This window comes from Mya arenaria, chromosome 2, assembly GCF_026914265.1.
Source record: "Mya arenaria isolate MELC-2E11 chromosome 2, ASM2691426v1".
Classification (NCBI taxonomy): Eukaryota; Metazoa; Mollusca; class Bivalvia; order Myida; family Myidae; genus Mya; species Mya arenaria.
In genome coordinates this window covers 16,461,570-16,482,492 of record NC_069123.1, presented here as the reverse complement: position 1 = coordinate 16,482,492, position 20,923 = coordinate 16,461,570, and the positions used below count along the sequence as shown (strand labels likewise).

At 35.8% G+C, this 20,923-nt stretch overlaps 1 protein-coding gene across 5 annotated transcripts in view; it reads right to left on the bottom strand.

Annotated features, from left to right (window-relative positions):
- LOC128243546 (V-type proton ATPase 116 kDa subunit a 1-like) overlaps positions 1-20,923 on the bottom strand; it is a 38,747-nt gene that overhangs the window by 1,472 nt on the left and 16,352 nt on the right. For 3 of the 5 annotated variants that reach the window (XM_052961384.1, XM_052961401.1, XM_052961393.1), the window contains 13 exons: positions 20,778-20,912; positions 20,096-20,246; positions 19,276-19,415; positions 15,797-15,933; positions 14,972-15,187; positions 13,235-13,386; positions 11,859-12,010; positions 10,771-10,875; positions 8,124-8,192; positions 7,462-7,503; positions 3,663-3,773; positions 3,357-3,474; positions 300-474 (listed from right to left, as the gene is read on the bottom strand). In XM_052961384.1, coding sequence (XP_052817344.1) covers positions 300-474; positions 3,357-3,474; positions 3,663-3,773; positions 7,462-7,503; positions 8,124-8,192; positions 10,771-10,875; positions 11,859-12,010; positions 13,235-13,386; positions 14,972-15,187; positions 15,797-15,933; positions 19,276-19,415; positions 20,096-20,246; positions 20,778-20,912 — 1,703 coding nt within the window. Of the gene's footprint in view, positions 1-299; positions 475-3,356; positions 3,475-3,662; positions 3,774-4,974; positions 4,996-7,461; positions 7,504-8,123; positions 8,193-10,770; positions 10,876-11,858; positions 12,011-13,234; positions 13,387-14,971; positions 15,188-15,796; positions 15,934-19,275; positions 19,416-20,095; positions 20,247-20,777; positions 20,913-20,923 lie in introns of all 5 variants that reach the window. The other 2 variants (XM_052961409.1, XM_052961417.1) reach the window with 2 other exon arrangements.

The window sequence follows — 20,923 nt, the reverse complement described above, 5'->3', positions numbered from 1 at the left end:
ATTGTGTCAAAGATTTGAGTTGCAATGTGTCAGATCTTGCAGTGTCATATTTTGTATTAGCAGCGTGTCCATAGACTGTAGTGGCATTGTCAGGCCTCATTTTTTTCCCTTTAACTTTGTGAACTGTGACTGAGCCCATCAAATTACCTCTGCCTTAATAAACATAACTAAAATGATCAGTTCACAAAGTATTTTTTTTTTACTTATTTCAATGTCATAAGCAATGAAGAAAAGGTATATATATTCCATTGCTATCTTCAATATAGTTGCATCTCTACAGTTTATATTGATTCACCCACCAATGAAGACGGAGGGCATGCAGGAATGCCGACAGCCCCTCCATGACCAGCAGCACGGCAATGGTGAGGACAGCGAAGGCTCCAAAACATGCAAACACCAGGATACTGCCAACATATGGCAGGTCCATCTTCAAACCCATCCGGAATAACATGTTCCACAACACCTCCGACAACTCTGAACAAGATAATATGAACATCAATTAATATTAATGTACAAAGTTTTCAAGTCCATGTTTTATCATTTCCTTTAACAACTTTAATGGGCTTCATTTACATCAATTAAAACACTAGAGCTATGACTGATAGTGATTTATACCTCTAAACGCTGCTCTGAAAGAAAATGGCAGTGAAATTCTTCCTAAAAATGACAATTAAGTGGATAGAGTTATGGTTCTTGTACTCTACACCTCCATTCATTATGTTCTATCATAGCATTAAGTGTAATTAAATTTCATCAAATAGTTTTTCAAGCTGTGCTCTGGACGAGTAAAAAATATAAAAGGACAATAACTTTATAAATTACTATATTAAACAGAGCTATGGTTATAGTACACTGCACTTCAACTCACTGTACATTACCAGTGTACACTGCACTTCAACTCACTGTACATTACCATTTCATGAGGTTTATTTGATTCCATCTGATAACTTTTAAGTAATGCTCTCGACAAGAAAAAGGAACTAAGGGCAATAACTCTGTACCAAGAGATGCTTGTCAAACATTATGCCTCCCTGATCACCATGTTGTCACGAATATTTTGACTATTGAATGAAATATGCATGGACCGATAATGAGAGCTGATTTGTCATTGACATTGGATGCCTTTGAGACAGTTTTTAATCATGTTCAGATGATGACTGATATTAGCAGATAAACATGTATCATCTTAGCAGCAGGAAATAAGAAAATATGATGTTAATTTTAATGACCAGTATGAGTTGTGACCTAGACCTTTGACCTCAATATCATTAGGGGTTATCTACTAGTCACCCCCAACCTAAATGTCAAGTGTAAGGGCCATTGGTGCATGCATTGTAGAGTTATATCAGACTAGTTTTTGCTTTCAAGGTCACTGTGACCTTGACCTTTGACCTGATGACCCCTAAAATCAATAGGGGTCATCTACTGGTCAGGCCTAACCCCCAAGTCAAGTTTGAGGGCTTTGACCTTAAATCAATAGGGATCATCTAATGGTCAGGCCCAGCCTCCATGTCAAGTCTGATGACCATAAGTCCAAGCATTGTTGAGTCATCACTTGGACAAGCTTTGACAACCTTTTCGCTTCACTGTGACCTTGACCCAACTAGAACTGTAAGCCAAAGGCTAACGAATACCCCCCAACCCTTCCCTGTGATATTCCAAAATGAAGGTGGACGGGTGAATTTGGCAGTCTGCCAACCCAATTTCTGTTTACCCACCCCCACCCCCCCACACATGAGTACCAAGGAAATAATACAGGTGTAAAAAATCACATATACAAAGGTTCACATAATGGTCATGGATATCCATGGATATCTGAAAGTTTGTTGTTTCTCTCATTTTCACCATAAAGGGGTCATGACTCCTGACAGGATATTCCAAAATGAAGGTGGACGGGTGAATTTGACAGTCTGCCAACCCAATTTCTGTTTACCCACCCCCACCACCTCCCCCCCACACATGAGTACCAAGGAAATAATACAGGTGCACAAAATCACATATACAAAGGTTCACATCATGGTCATGGATAGCTGAAAGTTTGAGAAAAATATATTGAAAAATGACAAAGGAGTAGGCCACCAAAGCGAATATTGTAACAAATTTAAGGCCTGTATGCACCTAACTTCAGGACTTTTGATGGTCTTTTTAAGGACAAAATCAATTAAAGGTCTTTTTAAGGCCATGCAAACATTCTGATTAATACAGGTGCACCAAATCACATATTCAACAGTTCATATCATGGTCATTGACATCTGAAAGTTTGAAAAAGATTTATAGAAAAAATGAGAAAAAATGACCAAGGATTAGGCTAGACAAAGCTGTATAATTTTTGCCTATTTTAACTTATTCAGGGGCCATAATTGGAGACATGATCATGTGATTCCAACCACAATCACAGGGGCAAATGTTCTCACCATGGCTAAAGTTTGAAAAAGATTCATTCAAAAATGACGAAGGAGTAGGACGAACAAAACTAATTTTACCCAATTTAACTCATTAAGGGGCCACAACTCCACTCAGGATCATGTGACTCCCACCAAATTCATGGAGGCAAAGGTTTACATCATGGCCATTAATATTTGAAAGTTTGAAAAAGATTTGCTCAATAGCTTCAAAGAAGAATCCTGGACAAAGCTAATTTTGCCCAATTTAACTCATTAAGGGGCCACAACTCCACTCAGGATCATGCGACTCTGACCAAATCCACGGAGGCACAGGTTTACATCATGGTCATTAATATTTGAAAGTTTGAAAAAGATTTGTTCAATAACGACAAAGATGAATCCCGGACAAAAAAAACAACGGACGGACAGACGGACAGACAGACGGACAACCCGATTCCAGTATACCCCCCCCCCCAAACTTTGTTTTGGGGGGTATAATGACCCCTAAAATCAATAGGGGGTCATCTACTGGTCAGGCCCAACCTTCATGTCAAGTTTGATGACCATAGGTCCAGGAATTAAAGAGTTATCACTCAGACATCCTTTAGTCTACCGACGGACAGAACGACCAACTGACATGGGAAAAACAATAAACCCCCTCTTCCTCGAAGTGGGGCATAATTAAGTAGAATAATAATGGTTGTTATACAATGCGATTCCTCTCTTTATGCCTTATAAATGTTTATTGTTTTATTAAATTCCATCCAGTAGTTAAGCTCCCGACAAGGAAAGTTCTATCAGACCAACCAACCGACCACAGGGTAACTCCAATATACCCCCTTCAATCTTTGTCAGGTGTATAATAACAGACGTTTATAACACAAAATTTATGATGTATTCTGTGCACTAGCAGTATGCTTTACTAAAGTGCAAAAGTTTGTCTTAAATATTTGGTCATAACTTTCGACTTACGAGCATGAGCCAGACTGAGAGCCCACAGCCGGAGATATGAGGCAGTATGGGAAACACAACCCAGGCAGTACTCGATAGTGTGGATGGCCTGACCAACAAACACTTCACCAGTGTCAAACTGAAAATATACAGTAAACATGTAGGTACTTTATAAAAATCCTGCAAATGTAAAATGTATTAACCCAGTTTTAATTAAGTAACATTTTGAGGTAATAATATCTATAATTTGATCTCAAAAGTTAAAAATAATTATGATGACGCATGAATTCTGGCCATGTTTCCTGTTCTGCAACTTATCTGTCCTACCTCAGCCTCTGCATCCCCCTCTTCCTCCTCCTCCATGGTCATGACAGCATCTCCCCGACCCCCATTGATGGATACACTTGTACTGATGTCCACTTCGGATGCTGATAAACCCTGAAAATAGTTCATCAGTCTAGCAAATAGTTCATGGCATGCTATAATCCGTGCATCAGATTGATTAAGGAGCAATATGATTTTTGAAAAAAAAATATGCCTCTATTATGCACCAGTCAATTGTAACCATGGCCCCCCAAAGTCCGGGGGGATAGCCGGGGAAAAGGGCCGTGTTTTTACTTTCCAGGTGGCCCCGCAGAGCCGGGTGACCGCGGTGGTTTTGTCATAGCGCCAAATTAAGCCGAGATTGGGCTTTATATAGAGTTTCTGGGGTTGGGCATTTGGCCAGGGTTTAACCATCAGTTCGTCCGTGGTTACACTTGACTGGTACATAAATGGACAATAAATTATATCTCTTTCTTTCTTAGCTTTATTGCATTTTTCGGAGGTGTACATGAACTCTGATACATGACATTGGGAAATACAAGGTTTATTTTTTTACTCCAGTTGTTTAGTAAATGTACATGTATATATGGCTGACGCTGCATACTGGTATGATAATAATTTGTTAAAGATATGTTAATTTTAAATCAGTTCAGAAAAATAATAATTTACAGTATCAGTAAAATGCATTCATCATTGTTAGATTTTTGTTTAGTATTGCCATGCATTTTTTTTCATTCGGTCAGAAGTACATAAATTCTGAAGAGAAAAAATACAAAAAAGAACAGCTCTTTCTCCTTTCAACCGTTTGGATCGCTAGCTTACTATTCATATTTGATGTAATGCTAACTTGTTTCATGGTTCTTAGCTCATTGTGACTTTTGAAGGAAATAGTACATAAATTTTCAAATTGAAGCATATATATACAAGTATACGGACAAGGCAAGTTACTGAAAATGTGAAATAGGTTCATAGGGCACGAAATATTTCACCATTGGGAAAAACATTTGAATGGTTAAAGATGCTATTTATTAAATCAAATATCGAGAACATATTAATTGCAAGAATTGCAATAAAAGTAGCTTCAAAATACTGGAAAATTATGTAACTGACCGAAACAGCCTAAAGTGAAATATTTCAAGGAAATGGGAATGAAAAAAATATGTAAGTTTTGGTAATTGGGAATCTTGGGAATCTTTCTTCTAGACCAAGTATTGTTCCGATGATCGATTTCAGAAGAGAGAGAGAGTGTTTGTACAAGCAGGAAAATAATTGATTATTAATCGATCATTGGTAGAAACATTTGGTCCGAGTCTACCTTAAAGGTTCCGCGCACGTCCTAAATGGTTACATGCAAGTAAATGTCCATGTTAGTAACAGTAACAATGTCTACATATTCATTATGGAAAGGCTAGTTTTAATCCATGTCTGCACACTCTCCTTAATTGAGGCAACAAGCGTGAATAGGATGGAAATGTCGGACAGCTACTACCCTGCTCAGCAAGATAAGTAATTTGATAGACACTTGTAGACATTTTCAATCCTTGTCTTTTTTTGTGAATCCTGAAATATTGCTCTAACCCAAACCCTTTTCATACAACAAATTACTACTAGTATATACAACAGCTACTCTCATACCAACAAAACAGTACCATTTATATGCGTACTGTGGAGGATGTAATGCTACAAAGCATATAAAAACAACGATTATTCTAGTGATTTGATTTGATAAAAAACATCATCATGTGTAAAATTCAATCTTCAATATAAAATTTATTTCGAAATTTCTACAATTGCCCTGCAGTTAGGTCTCAATTTTCCGTGAAGTCTGTCATTTCCTTATTATTTTGAGCTACAAATAGTATGGAAATTAGCTAAAGAATAGATTACAAAAGATTTAAGAAGGCGAGAGTTCGTCCATATGAATGATTCTGTTCAGTTTACCAGTATATACATTATATGAGCAGCAACAAATTATTTTAGGATTTTTAGAATAACATTCATATAGTTTTCATATTTTGTTGTACATGTAAATACATTGTATATTGTATGTCCAAAAAAACAAAATGGTGCATTGCAGCTCATATATTTATATGTTTAGCACCCACCGCGCCATTCCAACCCCTCAAGCCATTCAGAGTATAAGGTCTAGAATATTAGAAAGTAAGAATATCACACAGATCACTGTTCATGGCAGGACTGAGCTGGCTATAGACTGGAAACATCAAAGCAATAATCTGAAAATGATTCAACTTTGGAAAACACTGTAAATAAAAAAAATGGAAATAATTTGACAATGATTTTCTTTTATGAAAAACTACCAATTTCTCAGCATCTGTATGATACATGGAAGTTAATATTCACCATTAAGCCAAAATAAGGCCTGTATTAGTAGCACTGTGGATAATTTATCAATGTGCAAACAGCATAGAACAATACACCAGGGCTTCCATTAAAGGAAGTTTGGACATATATTACTCCCTAGAAATGGGTTAAAACTTTCAAAATTGATGCCAAAATTGAAGTACAAAAGATGAAAGCTTGGAAGTTCTAAATATCAAAACCTGGTGTCAATATCAGTCTTGAAGTAAAATGAATTATTATAATCTAAATCTGGCAATAAAAACATTTACCGTAAATGACTAGTTACAAGACGCACTATCTTCCCTCAGATTTCGATGTAAAAAAATGCCTGCATCTTAAAACCAGTAACAAGCTTTTTAACTTTTTTTCTGAGGTTGATTTCAGGCAGAGCATTTGTATGGATTTATGTAGAAAGGAATGTTACTCCCGTCATATTGATCGAGTTAATACGGGTTAAAATGGCATTTGAAGATCAGGATACGGTATATCGTAAGACGTTTATAATTAAAAAAAAATATTGTATGATTAAAATTATTCAATATTATTTTGAATACGACAATAATTAAACATGCATATAAAGAAGCAAAGCTGTGCACTGTCAAAATATTGTCAGTTGTACGATAAGGTGTGAAAAACTCGCACTGGCTTTAAAGCAGTTTAACATACCAATACTACAAACTGTTGCAAAAATGGTCATGTTTTTTCGAACTTTGCCATGTTCCTTTTCTGTAGGTGTTGACATTTTGAGAACATACCCGTTCAATATAAGGTTTTTGCATTACTAAACTTTTCATTCTCGACAGGTTATTGTTTACGATGTATTAGTATTTTATGGTTTTAAAAATAACCATCACCATTTTCATGGAAAAAAAAATCGTCACTGTCAACAAACATGGTGGCCGATGGTGGCAGACGATTTTATTTTTTCTGTGCGTCCTATAACCCAAAACATAGATTAAAAGGTTTTTTCTCACAGATTTTTTTGCCTGCATCTTATAACCCCTATCGTCTTATACCCAGTCATTCACGGTATAGTTGTAAATTATTTGATTTTTAACAAGCTAGTTCAAAACACAGTGGAAAAAAATGTTGTATTCGGGAGACTTAAACTTCCAAATTTCAGTGAAAAACTTTCAATATGGATGGTCAGGAAGTTTAAACTTAAGTTTGAAATTCTTAATGGAAGCCCTATAAACTATCAGAGTATCCGGCAGATGTGATCAATCATCAAAGATATTTTGAACAAAGTCTAGTAAAAGTTTTCGATCAATTCTAGATCAAGACAGAGTGTTACATGACCTATTTGCAATGCTCCAAAATTTTAAACTCTAAATTACTTTGCATGATAAATTTCTCTTAATCCAAACCAGGAATCTGTCTTATAATGGGCTCAGTCGTACCAGAGTACAGCACATGGGCAATATTCCCACAGGACACTTACCGACAACTCAATGCCAGTTTTCTGACTTTCTGCCGGACCCGGCTACACAGAAAATGATACAGGACAGAAATCAAAGAAAGCAAAACATGCAAATATACACTATATTGCTCTGCCTACTCAATACAAGTTGTCTGTCAAATAATGCTTTAATTTTATTGGCTTATTATAAACTATATTAAATATAAACTTGTTTGACTATTTAACAAGTTTTTATTATTAAAATACAGCCACTGTGAGATGAATAAGTTTTCATTTTTGCCTATTTTGCCATTTCAGCGCAGAACAGCATTAAGGAGACCACTTAGAAATGAATGGCTTATGGGCTACCATATCAAACATAAACACAACTAAATAATAACTCACAGCCTGACAACGTTCAGAAAGATGACAGAGATAGTGAGATTTAGGTTGAAAATGGCATGCAGGGAAGCAACACATTCCTACCAGACTATAATCTCAGACAACAAAACATGTGGCTACAATACATGCTCATCTTTCTCCCGAAATATGCAATATGTATGCTTTAAAAGTTAACAAAACAATTTTGATCTTGATCATAACTGAATTTAGAGAATGCTTCATCTGTCTTATGTCTCTTGTATTGCAGCACATACAAACGAGTTCCTATAAGCTGTTCAATGTATGTTTAAAAAGCTACATACTTCCTGTCCGGGAAGAACTTCGCTGGACACCAAATGTTCGTGTGACCGAGCGCCGAGACCTGCTTTCCTCTGAAATGAGTGAAACATGTGTGTTACAAACGTGAGGATTGTTAATATTAAATCGCTTTGGAACTTAAATAATAAATTAAACCAATGCATGCACCTTGAAGCGATATGTATCTCCTTCACAATAAATATGGTCAAGGATTTAAATAAATTATGTATTAATAAGCATTTCATATATTTATGTTTTATTTCATAATTTCTAATCTGCTAATGTATCACTAGTGATCCAAGATAATAATTTGCTCAAATGTATGTGTCTATATTGAATTTTGATGTCATTTTCTTGCTGCTAACAACGTGCTGTCATTGAACAGTGTTGACGTCACTTTCTGTACATGATTTTTTAATTACTGTCAGATGATGGTGTAATACCTAAATATTAGTGATAAAAGTTTATAAAAACATTACATGTTTGTGTGATTTATATATTATGCATATGGCATTAAGTATATTCTGCGAAATCTTCAAAGCAAACAACAACAAAAAAAAAAAGTGGTACATGTATTAGAAACTACACTGGTGGAAATAGAACTAGCATTACTCTCTTGTCACTAAGCAGCTACACAATGTACATACTCACACATTTATTTGAACAGCTTTTCACAGATTTGAAACCAGCCCAATATTTTAAAATTTAAATAATAAAGTCAAACTAAACAAGTGTGACACAGAGCGATCACCACTGCTCATCTGTTGTTTATTTTCAGTCGAAGAAAGGGCATGATTTGAAAATTATCTAAGCCAGAGTTATAGTCCTCGCTAAACAGGTGCATATTTTCTCTTGCAATATGAAAACCAAGTTTCTTTTTGAATATCTTAACGTTTTTAGAATTATGGCAAGTGTTTAAAATTTCAGTTTAAACTTAGCTTATTAATAAAACAAAAAAGTAACAAAGGGCAATTACTTTATAATTAGCTGATATAGAGTTACAGTTCTTGTACCCTGAACTTTCTATCATTGTGCTTTATCATTGTAGTAATTTTTTTTTTAAATTCTGTTCCGTGGTTTCAAGTTATGCTTCAGACAGTAGCAACACGAGCACCAGGACAAAACCCAAACTGTCTGGCTTGGTGACCACAAACGATGCTCACATTCGCCTAAAAATGTTTTTGAACCACAATGCAGCCGGCAACAAGACCAAGGTTATGACAATACCCAGGACTGCAATACCTCAACTTTTTTGAAACAACATTTAAAAACAGACTAACTTTTGCAAAGTAGAGAAGCTTTGAATTAACTGGCTGTTGTTGGAAAAGTGTATGCTCCTGTACAAGGTACAAATTTGTAGAAGAAAATTAACTTTACATAATTGTTTAATTAAAAACTACCAGCTATACATATTGTGGAGTAAAGGAGTTTCGTTTTTGACAAATCTTCCATAAACCTTTACAAAAAACTTCCCTCAATTCTGGTACAAGGGCAACAAACTATGAAGACCAATTTTAGGCAATTTCTATAATTAAAAGGCAATTACTTTTTCAATGACTACAGCGATGTGTCTGGTTATCAAATTTGTTAGAGATACTATGTCCATACACACTTTGACTATTTATGGGGATGATTGGACAAAAGCTTTAAAAGTTATTGATAACCCTAAACCCCTGTACCAGGGTATTTCATAAACTAGCATATATCATGTGTTTTGCAGATAGAGTAATTAGCAAAAAGAGCATCTCCACTGTTTCATGATGGTCTTTCAAGCAATATAATCACAACATAAAATCACTATGACAGATACTTACTAAAGCAAGTGCCTAGATAAAATATGATACAACCATGCATAAAACATTTACACAAATAATCAAGAAAAAGCATCAATTGAAACTGAAAATGCACAATATAAATTAAGTCCTATTAGCTAATCAATGGCTTGAACAAAAGTTAAATAATATGACCCCGTAAGGAGCTGACTTGTTCAACTAAAATTTATATGCATATTGAATCAAAATGTTGGTAATATCCACAAAGTGTGAAATAATTTGAATGACATATTAGCACTAGTCAATACACAGTGTGTGTATACCACGTGGAAAATTGCATCATAAATGCTACGTCCGAAGGCAATATTTTGCTTCGAATGAAGACTTCAAACAAAGATAACTTCCCTATTTCTTCACCATTGTAAATGAAACATAGCGCAGTCTACGCCGCTTACAGAGCCCCCCTTCAGTCTTTTACCAGAGTTTGATTGAGATTGTAGTTTTTTAAAACACTTTGGCAAACCTTTTCGATGGAGCACTGTCAGAGCATTTTTTTGGAAACAGGTTTGTAGAAGTGTTTGATGAAACTAATCACCTTCAAACTCCGGTAATAAAACGAAGGTGTGGCTTTTTAAGCGGCATAGACTGTACTTTGTTTCATTTAAAATGTTGAAGTAAAAGAAAAGTTATCTTTATTTAAGTCTTCATTTAAGCAAAATGTTGCCTTCTGACTTAGCATATTTATCATGTGGTATACAACTGATACAACATGAAAGATAGAAAAGGACATGCGCATATTTGTTCTTAAGTGTACAATGTTTAGGGAGGTGAGAGTGTATATCATGTGGAGAACTGAGTGTTCCAAGTATAGTGTGTGTACCTGCATCTTGGCGTTGTGCTGGGCACGGAGGAGGAACGGCTTCACCAGCAGGAGAATCGGGATACACAACACTGCAACCAACAGTAGCGCAGTCTGGATCTCTTTCTGTAACATACACACAGGGCATACAGAGATTTATAGTGTTAGCTGGGTTTTAAAAAGGGCAGTGTGCTTCGAAAATAGGACAGGGTGCTAAGGGGAAAGGGCGCATTGTATTCAGCGATGAAGAACTTCAACATAATGCATTTGTCAGAAAATGTGTGAAATTCTGTTTGATAGTAATAGTATATTTCAAATGCCTTAAGTTCAAAATTTATGTATTTATAATCATAGTATAAGTTTTAATCAAAAGAAAGGAAATATTTCATAAGCATTTCATTCCATGAGGGCAGAAGGGTGCTACCACAAAAGGACAGAGTGCAGCACCCTTCCATTTTTCTAAAGTTAAAACTCTAAGAGATTGTCAATTTTGTGTCAGTTTTATTTCTTTTGATCAAGCTTCATTTTCAGGTAGCACGTGCCGTGACTCCCTCTTGCTGAGCAGTATATCCAATTGTGACTGATTGACGCAACCTTTTTGCTCCGCCTCCTGAGGATGTTATGCTTTGTGTCAAAATTAATCAAGGGATACCAGCAATGTGTATACAGAAAATATGTACAATTACTGAATTATGAGTGTGCCAGTTCATCATAAATACGCCTCGGGTCAGTGGTCAAGCTTTGTTTGTTTATTTATTCATTATATAGAATGGCATGTAGGCGGACTGTATTGAAAGAATCAATAACTGACATTGGCATGTTTAAAGGCTTATAAAATGAGTATCAGTAAATGAAAAATAGATGATTTACAATCATCTTTCATCTATTTAACGGTAAAGTCAATAAACTCAGAGCAAAAGATTTGCTCAAATCGGCTTTCTGAATGGGCTCTGTACATGGGCAAGTTTGTGTCCTGTAACAAGTTCTTAGCCTTTTTTGTGGCACATTGTTGTAAAGAATCTGTATTTACAATGGTCGATTAAACCCACACAGGAATCCTGTATTCTATCCCATTAAATTTAAAAACATGTAGCAGAGTGTTGGCGTACCTGGTGTGGGTAGAAGACGGTTTGCCCCGTGCATTTCATCTCGAACTGAGAGTAATTTCCAAACGGTCCCATGTTGTCACAGTGGAAGGCCGGCACTGTGCCATTAATGTTTGCTGGCTCTTCATACTTGTACAGGAACATGTTGATGAAGTCTGCAAGGAAGAAACTGGATTACTCAGCATACTGTTGTTGCTGTGAAGACCTTAAAACCTCACCAATGTCATAGAGAGAGCACACTGTTAAACACAATATTACAGAATTTAAGGAATTGCCAATCCATCTGACATGATTGGCAAATTTTGCTCTGGTCTAGCAGGTTTTTTTTACATAAAAGTAAAGGTGACCAGCATATCCTGACATAACTCAATAGTGGAAATATAATATATAACTCAATTAACAGTGTGGTTTCTGTTTATTTACATGCCTGAGTGGTAGATTGATGAGTCCAAATGTATAAATTTCAATTTGGAATAGTCAACTGATTATAATTTCAGGAAGTAAGAACAGTTCGGCAACTTAACAGGACTTTGATATTAATTCTGTATACTAAAAAAATTGGAGCTCAAAATATTTATTGCTTAATTGCTTATACAAGGGGTTATTTTAAAATTTGAGCATTTCTTTTTAACTCATCAATATCTGTTCTCCTTATTTTTGGTGAAACTATTAAAGAAAGTATTCTTTTAAAGAAACTTAAAATAAAATTAACAAAATGCATCACTTTTTTTTTAGTTTTGATGATTTAACAAAGAAGATTGTTAAGAAATAACTCACTGTTTACAAAGGGGTTAGTATAGAATTGTGTTAAGTGTTTAAACTTTGTAAACGCCCAGATTCCAATATCAAATCATGATCTTTGTATGTTTTTACTTATTTTCAGTACCCGAAAAATATCTATATCTCTATTAACCACTCAATTAAAACAAAGCACAAAGTTCATACCATTTTAAAGGCCTAGTTTAAGCCTTCTTTAAGTGACCCCATCCCTCCAATCTGTGTACATTACACAACCTCTGTGTATTGATCTTAATCTATTTGCCTTGATCCTTCTTATCTGATCTCCGATTTGAGTATCCTGCTTTGCAGTTTGGGAGGTTTTATTATAGAAATGGACCCCCTAAATGGCCCTGAGCCAATAAATGAATACACAGTTAGCAGAAGATGCACAGCAGGGGATTAACATGCCAAACATTCCTTAAACTAGGCCTTTAACAAGCACAGAGTCATTTCAAAGATTCAACCATTCCAATTAATCTTCATCATATCCATATTTAAGATCACTACATGTGCATGGTAAACTATAATATTTAAACAACAACAAGAGAGGACAGTTAAAACCTTCCAACATGAAGGCCTAAGAAAATATTTGTACGTACGTATAAGGAGTGATGGTGCACACGAAGCACAGTGGGCGTTGATGGTGAGCCACTTGAAGAAGATAAGGGCAAGTAGGTAGCCAAAGATACACAACAGGAACAGGATCTCCGGGACAAACTGCACCAGAACAAAGCTGTAGTGCTTGAAGTGCCTGAAAATAGTTCATTATTAATTGGGGGTTTCAAACAAAACAGGAGAGGGATTGGGCATATTTTAGGCCAAAGAAACGGCCGAAAAAACTTACACTTAATTGCTATTTTATCTCATTTAAGTAAAATACCATAACCTTCCAATATCCAAACTTTTTTATTATTTATAAATTATATATAAGTAATTGTCTTAACATCAGAACTGTTGGTTGAAGGAAAAAAAAATAGCAGACTTACAGGTGGATGAAAACACACATTAGCAGACTAACAGGTGGTTGAAGAAACAACATTAGCAGACTAACAGGTGGATGGAAACACACATAAGCAGACTAACAGGTGGTTGAAGACACTACATTAGCAGACTATTGGGTGGTTGAAGAATAAACCTAAGCAGACTTTCAGGTGGATGAAAACACACATTAGCCGACTAACAGGTGGTTGAAAAAACAACATTTGCAGACTAACAGGTGGTTAAAGAAACAACATGCGCAGACTAACGGGTGGTTGAAGAAACAACATTAGCAGACTAGTAAGTGGTTGAAAACACAACATTAGCAGACTAACAGGTGGATGAAGACACTACATTAGCAGACTTAAAGGTGGGTGAAGACATTACATTATCAGACTTACAGGTGGTTGAAGACATTACATTAGCAGACTTACAGATGGGTGAAGACACTACATTAGCAGACTTACAGGTGGTTGAAGACACTACATTAGCAGACTTACAGGTGGATGAAGACTCTACATTAGCAGACTTACAGGTGGATGAAGACAGTACATAAACAGACTTACAGGTGGTTGAAGACACTACAATAGCAGACTTACAGGTGGTTGAAGACACTACATTAGCAGACTTACAGGTAGTTGAAGACAATAGATTAGCAGACTTGCAGGTGGTTGAAGACACTGCATTAGCAGACATGCAGGTGGATGAAGACACAACATAGGCATACTTACAGGTGGTTGTAGACACTACATTACCAGACTAACAGGTGGTTGAAGACACAACATTAGCAGACTTAAAGGTGGGTGAAGACACTACATTAGCAGACTTACATGTGGTTGAAGACACTACATTAGCAGACATGCAGGTGGATAAAGACACTACATTATCAGACATGCAGGTGGTTGAAGACACTACATAAGCAGACTTACAGGTGGTTGAAGACACTATATTAGCAGACTTACAGGTGGTTGAAGCCACTACATTAACAGACTTACAGGTGATTGAAGACACTACATTAGCAGACTTACAGGTGGTTGAAGACACTACAAAAGCAGACTAATAGTTGGATGATGACACAATATTAGCAAACTCACAGGTGGTTGAAGACACTACATTAGCAGACTTTCAGGTGGTTGAAGACACTACAATAGCAGACTTACAGGTGATTGAAGACACTACATTAGCAGACTTACAGGTGGTTGAAGACACTACATTAGCAGACTTACAGGTGGTTGAAGATACTACATTAGCAGACTTACAGGTGGTTGAAGACACTACAATAGCAGACTTACAGGTGGATGAAGACACTACATTAGCAGACTTGCAGGTGGTTGAAGACAATACATTAGCAAACTTACAGGTGGTTGAAGACACTTAGCAGGACACCGCTGGCCATCTGGAGGACGCCCATGATCACTGACAGCTTCATCTTGAAAGAGTTGGTGAATGTGATCTTGTTGATGCTTGCCTGCCACACAGGGTCAAGCCCCAGAGGGTATGCCCCGGTGGTGGCATCGTCAAAAATATCTTCCGGCTTCATCTGCAGGGAGAATGACCCATCCAGCGTCTCCTGCCTGTAATCAAAAGGGTGATTATTACTTCTTTGTGACAAGTATGACATACTTTCATGCATACTAGCAGAATAAATTTATCATGCATTAAACCCATACCTGTTTCAAAATATACCACATGTTATGACAAAGTATAAGATTTGCATTGGTATCTTAAACAAGAACGCCACAGATAGATTGCCAAAGCTTGCCTTGTTTTTTTTTAGTGAAACAAAGTGCATAATCATAACAGCCAGATATGGTCCTACAAGTACATGAGCATATTCTAAAACTGGCTCTGAATTTCATGAACAATCTTATCTGCCTTATAACCACACTATTTTCATGTTTGTATAAATTGTAAAAATTCTCCTTTTATTTAAGATCATAATAATAAGCTGTGATTTTGTTTGGTGAAATAAAGTTGGAGTTAGTAGATTGGCTAAATGAAATTAAAACTGAGGTCTGGTTCAGTAACAACAGGACAAACAGCTGCATTTTATGAAGCCTATGATCTTTCAAATGATAATGGTTGTTAAAGCTAGGATTCTGTACAGAGTAAAGGGTTAGAGAAAAGATAATCAATAAATTGTCACAAAAAATGTCATTCACAAAATTTGATCAGGGCCTTACGTGTAGTTAAACTTCCAGGAAGAGCCAAACAAGTTAAGTGACTTGGAGAAGATGTCGTTGTAGATGAGGCCCGTATACAGGGAGAACAGGCCCATCAACAAGATTATGTACCGACCTCCAAACATCATCTTGAAAATCTGCAACACAAGGTGAAAGTTAACACTTTTTATGTTTCAGAGACCTTAATCATATTCTATATTAAACTCTGTAGAGACAATGTATTTGTAATTAAAAAGTGATGCTTTCCCCTCTGCACATCACCTCAATATAGTGGACATTCGTGGAAATATTTACGCGAAAAGCTACAGAAACAGGCTCAGTAGCAAAAAGTTTAAACATAAACCTGGTTTAAAGGCACTGGGTAAACGCCAAAGACATAGAACATAAAATCACAAACAAGAAACATGGAAGAACAGCAAAAAACTCCACAAACAGCACAGTACATACATACTATATATAAACAAGAGCTGTCACAGAGACAGCGCGCTCGACTATTCCGCTGCTTTTCAGTGTAAGGATTGAAAAGTTTTGGCCAAACATGCATGGATCACTGTTAGATTAGTTTCAATGCAATTCATGATGTGCTGAGATAGTAGCATAAATGTGGTTACAAGGAAAATTTCAACCAGATTTTTTAAGTCTAATAATAAAGGGCAATTATTTGCAAAATACAGTTATATATCTTGGTTATTCAATTACGTTGAGTGGTTGAATACCATTCTATAAAGTCTCAATTCAATACATCGAGTAGTTACTTAGAAATGAACCTATGTGTGCTTACACGCAAAACCTTAACCAGAATTTCTATGTTGAATAATAAAGGGCAATTATTTGCATTAAATGAAACTAGAGTTATCTTACTTGGTTAATTAAGTAGGTTGGATGGTCGAGTACCATTGTATCGAGTCTCAATGCAATACATCAAGTAGTTGCTGAGATATTAAAATAATGTGTGCTTGCACACAAAACCTTAACCAGAAATTTTAAGTCGAATAAAAAAGGCCTATTATTTGAATTAAATGCAAACTAGAGTTATCTAACTTGGTTAATTGAGTAGGTTGGATGGTTGAGTACCAATGTATCAAGTCTAAATGCAATAACTCAAGTAGTTGCTTTGATATTAACATATGTGTGCTTGCAAGCAAAACCTTAACCAGAATTTCTAAGTTGAATAATAAAGGCCTATTTTTTGCATTAAATGCAAAGTAGAGTTATCTAACTTGGTTAATTAAGTAGGTTGGATGGTTGAGTACCAATGTATCAAGTCTAAATGCAATATCTCAAGTAGTTGCTTTGATATTAACATATGTGTGCTTGCATTCAAAACCTTAACCAGAATTTCTAAGTCGAATAATGAAGGCCTATTATTTGCATTAAATGCACAGTAGAGTTATCTAACTTGGTTAATTAAGTAGGTTGGATGGTTGAGTACAATTGTATCAAGTCTCAATGCAATACCTCAACTAGTTGCTGAGATATTAACCTATGTGTGCTTGCACACAAAACCTGAACCAGAATTTTTAAGTCAAATAATAAAGGCCTATTTTTTGCATTAAATGCAAACTAGAGTTATCTAACTTGGTTAATTGAGTAGGTTGGATGGTTGAGTACCATTGTATCAAGTCTCAATGCAATAACTCAAGTAGTTGCTGAGATATTAACATATGTGTGCTTGCACACAAAACCTTAACCAGAATTTCTAAGTCGAATAATAAAGGCCTATTATTTGCATTAAATGCAAAGTAGAGTTATTAAACTTGGTTAATTAAGTAGGTTTGATGGTTGAGTACCATTGTATAAAGTCTCAATGTAATACCTCAAGTAGTTGCTGAGATATTAACCTATGTGTGCTTGCACGCAAAACCTTAACCAAGGGGTGACGCCGACGCCGACGCTTGGGTGAGTAGTATAGCTCTCCATATTCTTTGAATAGTCGAGCTAAAAACTAGGTATGTTTATCAAGGATTGTTAGGTACCGCCTTGGAATGGTCAGTAAAATGTAAATTTACTGGGGGTTTAAACCAGTTTATGTGCACAAACCTCACTCTTATCCCAACAATCCTAAATAAAGATAAAACGCGGAAGGTAAATCTTATCAAAGTATGCATTAACTTGAGGAAACTTAACAATAAAACAAATAATAATAAACTTATAGGTAAACCCCAAGTACTTCTATGATATAAGATCCCAACTCTATCTGCAGATGGAGGAATACAATTCAGAGCACCTAATGCAAAAACTTTTCAACGATACGATGCAGTCATTGTTTGAAACTATAAACATCACACACAGTCTGCCTTATAAAATAAAAGGTTTAAAACTGTGTGATGATAGAGTTTCATAATAAAAAGCATCATTGTACTAAAACTGGGAACAAATAAAGAAAACATTATTAAAAATAAAAGCGACATGTATTAGCTAATCTTTCCTTCCAAATGATTTGAAAATGTAAAACATTAAAAGAAAATGAAGTCACATGCCAAAACACACCGAGTCGGCCAAAAACGTTTTCGCCAAAAACGGTTTTAAAGATAACATGAATGTGCTCTTCAAAATTTTGCCTTTATATCCAAGGTTTAAATCAAGTCCAAAGTTATTCATTGAGTTTATCTGCCGAACTACCTGCTGGAAACATTTTAATTTTACGAATTTTCTTTAAAACATCACCATAAAAATCGGGATGAGCAATACTATTAGCAATCAGTAAGTAGCAAGTTATTCTAAAATCCTTCAAGCGGTTCAAGAGATATGGACAGGACATGAGAAGTAGTCAAATGACCTTTGACCTCTAAGTGTGACCTTTACCTTGAACCAAGCTGGTTGTTATATGATCTCTGGACACCTTCTCAATATGGTGAACATTTGTGGATTGTTATTTTCAAAATCTTTCAAGAGGTTGAAGAGATATGGAGCAGACACGAAATACAGTCATATGATAGTCATAAGACATTTTACCTCTAAGTATGACCCTGAACATGAACTGATCTGGTTGAAATGTGGGCTCTGCTTATCATCTTAGTATGGTTGAACATTTGGGAAAAGTTATTTCCAAATCCTTCAGAGGTTCGAGAGATATTGAGATGACCGGATTTATGGCGATCAAATGGACGGACGGATAGACTGACAGACAACTTGTGGAAAAAGAATGTCTCCCCATTTATGGGAGAGGCAAAATGACTATAAATATAATTGAAACATCTAATGGACAGATAAGGGTGCCAGAACATCTACATCTAGATGTATCTAGAGCATGTTCATTTATTTCATTACAGATTTTATTTCAAATACTGTTACATTTGATTGATTTCCTAATTTTGTTTATTTATCAATACTGAATTTACTCTGTAAATATACATGACTTGTTTTCTAACATGCTTACCACAGCAGCATACAAACTTTCTTAATATTTTTCTAAAATATGTCTTTGCACATATGTTCTTTTTCCAATAAACAGCTAGAAAAAGGGAGATCTGTCTTACTTCATTGTCGTTCTTCTTTTGGTCCAACTTTTTTTCTGAGACAACCATCCAGAGTCCAAACAGGAACATGATGAATCCATGGCCAGTGTCACCAAACATCACCGCAAACAGGAAAGGGAACGAAATGATCGTGTACAGAGCTGAAACATTGCATTATGGGTAATGAACACAGGTGTTCATGTAAGACGTGATTAAAGTGAGGAAGCAATACAATTGAAGAATTGGACATTTAAAGCTGCATTCTCACAGATTGAACGTTTTGACAATTTTTTTTTTTGTCTTGGAACGAGCCAATTTTTGCGAAAATCCATGGAAACCATATAAGAAGTTTGACAAAAACTTAGGTCGCAGATTTATATATTGTAGTTCAAAAATTGATGTTTGATACATTCTTCTTAAACAGTTAGTATCGGTTTAAGCCATAAAGCATTCATTTTCGAACAAAAATATGAAAATCTACGATCTGACATTTTGTCAGCAATCTTATGTCATTGGTTTGCAGATATTTACGCAATGATTTACTCTTTCCAAGATAAAAAACAAAAAAGTTGTAAAAATGGTATATCTGTGAGAGTGCAGCTTTAAATAGTTTTATAACATCTTTTTAATACATTACATCTCATCTAGGTGCCTTCATTGATTTGCAAGCTGTTTGGATGATAATCAGAATAAAATATTTCTCCAAAGAATTTACCAAGTGATATAAATTATTCAAAGAGCTATTCGCTTTCTTATAACAACTGAACGTGTAAATGCTTAAACATCTTTTTAAGAGGAGTGATGTTTAACAGTTCTAATAAATGGTGGTCATGTCTCATACCTGGGTTTACCTCCCTGTAGCCAGCCACTCCATAAGCATGGACGATACTTTGGAAGACCTTCGTGAAGCGGTTCGTCATGAAGTATGTGGGTGGGATGTCCTTAGTGCTCATTTTGTGCAGGATGTTGGGCACGCTGCTTCCGCTCATCTCCTGTATCGGAGAATGACAGGGTGTCAACATGACAAAAAGGGGAGCCTTGCTCCATCTGGTCTTATTTTGGAAGGTGTCTGTCAGAGGTTGTCAAAGTATTACATTGGATTAAACAACCATGAACTATGGTTTACCGACAAAATATTATTTCTTTAATGGTGAATTGAATCAATAAAAGACCAGCATCTCATTTATTGTATAGAAATAAGAACCATTCAAGTAGTTTTTCCTGCATTTCATGTCTGAGACACATATATGAATTCACTCAGAGGGAATAAAACAAAAACATTTGACGGAATTTTGGTGCTGTGCAAAAATGGATTTTTTTTTAATAAGAACAGCTCTTTTGAACAAAGAAAAGCAACATACACTGTCCAATAAGGTTTTGGCCCTAAGTAGATTTTTTTCTGAACTCACAGGCAGATACTGCGCAGATATATTCCATGACCTATTTATGTATATATATCATCAAAAGCAAGCAGTCAAATCGGTCTAAAAAACAACAATTTTTGTTAACACATATTTCCTCACCTGGCCGTGCCGGAGAGCAGCCTGTACCTCTTCCAGCACCTTGGCGGGTGCCCAGCACTCAGCGATCAGATTGTTACGTGAGTGCTCAAAACTACACATGTTCAACGTGTGATAGATGGCCTTGATCTTCTTCACCTAGAAATGAA